This window comes from Montipora foliosa, chromosome 3 (assembly GCF_036669935.1).
Source record: "Montipora foliosa isolate CH-2021 chromosome 3, ASM3666993v2, whole genome shotgun sequence".
Classification (NCBI taxonomy): Eukaryota; Metazoa; Cnidaria; class Anthozoa; order Scleractinia; family Acroporidae; genus Montipora; species Montipora foliosa.
Genome location: NC_090871.1, coordinates 24,609,048 through 24,616,547, shown reverse-complemented (window position 1 = coordinate 24,616,547; position 7,500 = coordinate 24,609,048). Strand labels below are relative to the sequence as shown.

The following is a 7,500-nucleotide window of genomic DNA, read 5'->3' as shown; positions in this document are numbered from 1 at the left end:
ATTTGATTCAGAGTTATATATAAAAACTATGTTACACTTTTCTTCATTTGTCTTTTGGCTTGTCTTTTATTATTAACTCCCCGCTTTTACGGTACTTTCTGGTGCAAACGTAAGGCCAAAAGAATGTTTCGACGCTGCATGAGAATAGACTGAAAAGAAAAGGAATTATAAAGCGAAAAAAACATCTTCAGTCCCCTCCTTAGTGAGTACAATGAACATTTGCTTACAACTGCAAGACAATGTCATGCATTACATGCAGGAAAACGTCCGTCAGAGCAATTTGCAGACTATTTATTTAAAGACTACTCAAGGGCGTGTTTTGTTTTCTTTAATCTGAATTGATTACCAAAGCTTACAAAACTAAAAGACCTCAAAATGGGACAGGACATTACAGAATAATTAAACGTGTGAACGTGTGAGCCAAAGAGCCTCTGCTGGCACGACATCTGGGCGACCCCTCAAATGGTCTTAATTACCCCCCGCTTGAGAAAATTAACGGGAACGCTGCAGTGCAATAGAGTATTTTCACATGGCGTCACGGCGGCCATATTGGAGGAGTGAAAACAAAGAACACGGCCCTGTTGGAGGAACGAAATATTCTTTTGGGAATTAAACTCTATTCTTATGAAAGTTCTTCCTTTTGTTTTAGTATGCAAATATGGCTGTGGGTCACATGAGCGAAAACCCTCTATACGAATTCAGTCCGTTCTGTTTTTGTGTAACGCGTACAACAGGCAACCCAGTGCACGCTTTGTGGAGCGTCTAGTTTAATATTTTCTGTCAAAATTTGCATAACAAAGACAACGTGAACATCACGTACGCCACGAAAGAAAAGTCGCATATTACCTATTCGTCGCACTCTCGTGCAAAATACAGGAATTTTTACTAGTAGCAAATATCCTTTATCCATTCTTTGGCAATGACCTTTTCAAATTTCAAAGAAATCCACCCATCTGCACATATTTTATGATTTTTTTTAGCCACGTGACGAAAGGTCAAAGGAATTTAGGCAGACTCGGGCAAGATAAAGCATTCCGTTACGCGACGTGGTGTGAATCCTCTCAGAAGACAAAAACATCATTCTAAAAGCTTACTCTACGCAAAAAGTAGGTTCTGGAGGCATTTTTGAGAGACGGTCGAAGGTGTAGATAAGCCACGTGGAATACTAAATGATGTTTGTTCAGCAAAAGGGGCGTCTAGAGAAGCAAGAATTAGAAATCTGGAACTGGATCAGGAATCGGTAACCGGAACCGGAACCGGAATAAGAACCGGAAAGGTCGATGATATCCAGTTGTTTTACTTCAGCTAAAAAAGTTGAATGTTTATTACACACTTTAAACTGCAAAATTGATTTTTACTGATCGATATTGTTGGGACTACAAAGTTCGTACCACTGGTATCACTCCTGTTTTGAACTGCTCAAGTTACGAGGTTGATTGACATTGAGACTCCTCCTTGTCCCTTGGTGACGTGGGAGCGAAGTAGTTACTGAGGCCATGGATGAAAGAAGTCCAGAAGAGAAAAGTGAAAGGCAAAAGGAATTCACCTTATTTATTGGAATAAAATGTTAAGGTAAACAACTACTAACCTCGCCTTCCAGATCTCACCGCATTGGAGATAACAAAGAAACACGGGAAAGATGAGCACTAGCCTGTGTGGCAGGTGTTCAACGGGAAAGGAGAAAGGAAAGGGAAAACAAGGAGGGCGCGCGTGAAAGAGCCCCCTAATTAATATTATATGCATACATAAGACAGCAGCGAGATCTCTAGCTGTCCAATAGCATCAAATAAAAAACGTTCACAGGAAAATTGCGCTACACAGGAATGTTGTTTACCGCGCCATTATTTCCAAAACAAAACAAAAAAAGTCTCACGGCAGAGAGCAGTGCGAAACCAAAACACTGTCGGCCGAAAAAGGAGGAATCTTTCAACGACATGTGTCAAAATTGTGAAAGGACTTTACTGGTGGAATATATCTAAACAAAATGTTGTGTGAATTTGTTCAGACCATCGCTGAAAAAGAAACCGTTTGGTATTGTATGGGCACGACTGAGAAATGTGGCTGAAAGCCATTTAAAAAAGATTCGAAAATTCTTCACAACTTGTTTGCAACGTATGCGTAAGGAAACTTAAAAACTGTTGCGATAATCTCGACTTATTTCTATCCAAATGCTTTGAATTAGATCAAAAAGACAACGTTGGCGGTGAGTTTGAGATTGTTTACGCGAGAGCTCGAAAACAGAGTGACGTTGACTTCAACCAAAATAGGTTGATGATTGACATTAATTAATTTAATTCTAGCTAGCCAATCACGATTTTACCGGATAGAATGTGAGCGTAAACAAAGCTTCCTCCCCTTCTTCCACGCGCGCCCTCCTCGTCCCCCCCCCCCCCCCCCCCCGCCCACCCCCGTTCTCCCCTTCCCTTCTCCTTCCCCTGCGAGCGCCTGAAACACAGTTTAGTGCTCATCACGAAAATTTCATTATTTCTGCTCTTATTCGACTGAAATTAATTATTGAACTTGTAACTTTGCAAACAGTCGGATTTTCTAATAGAAAATGATCGTGAAATATGTGCTAGAATGGAGGCGAAATGAAAGCCGTATATGGGAAGAATCGATATAAGACGATTTTTTAGGCAAGAGATCATCGCCGTAAAGTAAACAACATCAGTAAGCTACGTTTCGCGCGTTAGACCCTTTTTGCAATGTGTTGGTTGGTTTGAAAGCGCAGAGCTAGAGCAGTGTGCACCCCATCACATGGCCGGTCTTGCTTCCTTAAATGAAATGGTGTTTCCCTTAGAAAATACATAGTAATCGGTAAATGCCAATTGCTTAAGATGAAGCTACAGCTTCCTCACAATTGTTCCTGGTTAAAGGACTGAGCCTTGCTTACCTTGTCAATCCAAAATCAGCAAGTTTGACAACATTGTGATCTCCCACGAGGCAATTTCTTGTCGCCTAATGAAATCAAAGACCTTCGTCATTTTTGTTGAAGACCAACTTATGAAGCCAGACACACCAATTTTTAGTAAAACTTATCTAGGCTCTGGCTGAAAGTTGTTGCAACCCTGGATTTTGGTTGCGCTTTCTCAGCTTACCAGATCTCTGTGAATGAAGTTTCTACTTTCCAAGTACATCATAGCTGAAGAAAGTTGTCGAATCATCTCTGTCATCTGCAAAGTACGCAACTTTTTTCGCCTCAAATAGTCGGTGAGTCGTCCTAGAAAAATTATGTTAAAATGTGTTTGAATTCTCTCAGCAGTAATGCCAATACGAGGGACTGCACGCCATTTTTGTCTCTCTGTACAAAATTCAAAGAAGTCATTTAATCAATGAAAACACGAGACAGTGGCTCAGTTCAGTATCGGTTTTTTGGAAGACAACTGATGAAAACGGATCTTATTTCAAAAATACTGTAGTGTAAAAATTGCCATTGTTCTGTTAGCAACAATCCGAAAGTGGATGTGACAGTTATTTAATGAAATGGGTATACGAATTTAAGATCAACCATAATATAATAAAAGAGAAACCTAATAGGAAACTTAATACTGAGAACATGCAATACAAAAACATATATGGCTTCGAAGTTCACCTCAATTGCCAAGAGGAAGATAAGTTATTTCTTGAGGCAGCAAAGAAGTTGAACTATGCACTATACTCAAGGCCGGATCCAGGTTTTTTTTAAGAGGGAGTGCACCACTAAAGAATGGGGTAGCTGACTGGTGACTTTTTCTTTTTTGCAGAATACCAGTTGTATTAGAAAGCCACAGGTCATCTCAGGAAGGGGGAGGGGGTGCGTACCCCCCCCCCCCCCTTCACGTTCCCCCTAGATCCGCCCCTGATATTTAAGAATGACATATGCCAGGACCCTCGTGTCCTTAGCACCTACCCTCAAACGAATGGCTTGTTAATAAAACTCGGCTTAGAGGGGAAATCCAAAGATTGAAAAAGTTAGTCGAAGACTCAAGAAGAACTTACCCTTACTCATTAACTCTGAGACGATATACATTGGCTTTTCAATGCAAACTCCATACAGCTGAATAATATGAGGATGACGAAACTGTCTGTTGTAAGAAATGAAGTGGCAAGAGTTTTAGTTAATATTGGAGATCCTCACCATCATACTGTAACGCCAGGAGCTCACAACTAGAAGCGAAGTCCTACTCCCAAATTGACTGATCATTTTCTTAGGTAGGACCTTGTTACTTTAGATTAATGTCGACCTTGTATTTTACTGTTTCAAGGGGCTGTGTCACGGCAGTTCAGTTAACTTTGTGTAGTTATTAGTCAATTAGTCGCCCCCACTCGCCATGCAACTTAACGTTAACCCAGGAATTACTTTTAGTACCTTTGAAACAACAGAACTCAAAGCTTCGCGATAAAGGCGATAAAAGTGTCTGTCGAGCATACATGGTTTAAGTAACAAACAACAGAGATAATGTTGCATATGTAACCTGGCCAGCTTACATAAGTAAACAGGCCACGCCTGGTTGTTGTAATAAACATGGAAGCCTAGCAAAACACGTGTCTTTGGTGTTTGTCACATGTTGTCAAATAGAGGGATAAAGAAACCCGAATGGAGCAAGATTTCAAGTCCCCCGAGCACCTATCTCTACAAGAAAATTCCTCCGAAAGTTGGAGACTATAGATCCAGCGTTCCGCGTTAAATATCGAGGCAAAGGAAATGACAAAGAAACCCGATCCAACCAAAATCGCCATGCTGTATATGCGATTAGGCCCGAAGCCTTAGAGAAATTCAACCACTTGGTTCGGACCGAAGGCGAAGATAAGGACAAGTTCGACCATGTGACGGCGAAATTCGAAAGCGTCGGGCTTTGCTGGCCAGAAGAGGATTGCTTTCTCCAGATATCAGTTCTAGGATTGCTCGAGAACCGCGGGAAAAACTTTCGACGAATTTCTCACTCAGCTACGAACACTTGCTCTGCCGTGCGAATTCGCGGAACTAGACAACATGATCAGAGACAAAATTGTGTTCTCGACTCAAATTCCCGCCAAGAGGTAGACGTGCTCGTCACAGCCCTTACGATCAAGCCCAAGTTCCAAGAGGCGGCAAGCAGCCCTGGTCTTGAGAGCCAGGCCGTGGCAGCGGACGATCTTGCAGGAGATGGGGAACCACTCACTTGCGAAACGAATGCCCAGCTTGGGGAAAGTCGCGCCTAAGATGTGGACGCCCAAACCACTTCAGTAACCAAGGCCGATCGGCTAACCTTAATGTCAATGAAATTGTCACAGAAGACAATTTCCTAGAAGAGTTTAAGGATGTACTGTGTTTGCAGGTCTTGGCAGTTTTGATCCCTAACACATCGCCATCGATGACATAGAACTTGTCATACACGTACCCCGCAGAATCCCTCATGCTCTGCTCTGTCTGAAGGCAAAGCTTGTTCAAATGGAGCGAGATGGGATCATTGCCAAGGTTAAAAAACCAACTGATTGGGTTAACAGTCTTGTCTTGTAGAAAAGAAAGATGGCAGCCTGCGCCTATGCCTAGTTCAATCCAAAGAAGATCCAATTTAAGCAACAGCCCTGTTTTACTTTGGAACCATTGTAAGCGAAGATGGGATTCGACCTGATCCTGCTAAAGTCAAAGTCATCGTGGAGCTGCCCCAGCCTTCCAGCAAAGAAGAAGTTCGCAGGCTCTTGGGAACTCTTGCCTCATTTCAAGATTTCATTCCCGATGTGTCCACCCTCATGTGTCCCATTAGGCAACTGTTAAAGAAAGAAGTAGAATTCCAGTGGCTGCCAGAGCATGACTAGGCCCTCACCAGAGAGTCAGTCCTTCGCTTCTATGATCCTGGCAAGAAAGTAACCATACAAGCCGACGCTTCATCTACTGAACTGAAAGCATGCCTCCTCCAGGACTATGGACTAGGGGCGTATGTCTCACGGGCCTTGACCGAGACTGAACAGTGTTGGTTCCAAATCGAGAAAGAGCTATTAGCAGTAACGTTTGATGCTGAACACTTTCACTAGTACTCTTATGGAAGAGAAGTTGAAGTCAAAAACGACCACAAGCCCCTTGAAACGATTATTCGAAGGCCGCCACAAAATGCCTCACCCAGAATTCAGCTCATGCTCCTCAGAATCTTAACTTGAATTATGTCCCAGGCACAAAGGTATGCATTGGTGACATGCTGTCGCGCGCACACCCGTCCTCACCCCCTAGTGATAACAACCAAGATGAAGAAAAGGAACCAAGAATTTTCAGTTTTGTTGCGGGATTACCAGTTTCCGAAAACAAGCTGACTCTTCTAAAGCAAACAGCAGCGGCAGAAAAAGGTATGCAAATGATACAGGGGCTCAATTAACAAGAGATGGCCAACCTGGAAGCGAGACGTGTCCATCAGTACAACGCAGTATTAGCGTACCCGGGATGAGCTCCACGCGGTAGAAGGCCTAGTATTTAGAGGCGAGAAGCTCGTTATACTCACCAGCATGCGTGGTATGCTACCCAAACTGCATGAGTCAGGTGTGCATAGAAAAATGCAAAACCCTCGCTAGCTCCATAATGTACCGACCTGGGATGGGACAAGACATAGAAGAAACCATATCAAGATGTACCACTTGCGCTAAATTCAAGCCTGCAAACCCCTGGGAAACTCCTGAGCACCCGCGGTCGAAACTAGGAATGGACATTTTCACATTCAAAGGAAAAGATCACCCCCTAGTCGTGGATAATTACTCCAAATATCCAGAAGCGTCCAAACTAACGGTAAAGACTGTAACGTGCATCGTGTTACACCTGAAAACCTGCTTCGCAAGGCATGGCATACCCGGCACAGTGATCACAAATAATATACCATTTCGGAGCAGAAACCCTCAGAGTCAAGTCAAATGGACAGAGTGAGAGAACAGTGGGAACGATAAAGCAACTCATGCAGCATAAGAAGAAATAAATTCTCTCCAACGTAACAACGCGTAGTTGGAAAGCGTTTTCATTACGGTTCGAAGCATATTTATCATGTCAATGAATGATCTCTCTTTGTGGTATAATATAAGTCTTTTGTTCACGATAATTTCAGCAATTTTGTTGAATATATGCAAATTTGTACCTTTACTATAAATCCAATTAATTTGTTTTTTTGAAGTTTCCACGTCTTCCGGACAGCCGTTTGTCTTGTAGCCGAACTTTGATTCTATAGAGTGTATTAAAACTCTAATCCTCGGAGTTACTTGATGCTTCACATTTCGATCGAGTACAAAATATTCCAGTGGGCTTCTTTACCACTGTTTTTTTGTAGTGGACGACGTATTATTCCAGTGTATTGTTTCTCTGTTTTCTGTGCATTTTTTTTTCGTTGTGTCGTAGTTCATTTTTTACCCCTAGGCTTCTTGCAATGGCTTTTGTCGGTTTGCCGTCCAGTGTTTTCATCAAAAATAATTTTCGTTGTTTGTCATATTTGGTAATGATTGTATTAATCTTTTACGATTTCTTGTATCAGTTTTAGTATATTTTTGTCGTAATCTATAACATTTTCT

At 42.2% G+C, this 7,500-nt stretch overlaps 1 protein-coding gene across 2 annotated transcripts in view; it reads right to left on the bottom strand.

Annotated features, from left to right (window-relative positions):
* LOC137997128 (tyrosine-protein kinase TXK-like) overlaps positions 1-7,500 on the bottom strand; it is a 144,089-nt gene that overhangs the window by 11,557 nt on the left and 125,032 nt on the right. For both annotated transcript variants that reach the window (XM_068842914.1, XM_068842915.1), the window contains 3 exons: positions 3,979-4,064; positions 3,099-3,220; positions 2,894-2,958 (listed from right to left, as the gene is read on the bottom strand). In XM_068842914.1, coding sequence (XP_068699015.1) covers positions 2,894-2,958; positions 3,099-3,220; positions 3,979-4,064 — 273 coding nt within the window. The remainder of the gene's footprint in view (positions 1-2,893; positions 2,959-3,098; positions 3,221-3,978; positions 4,065-7,500) is intronic.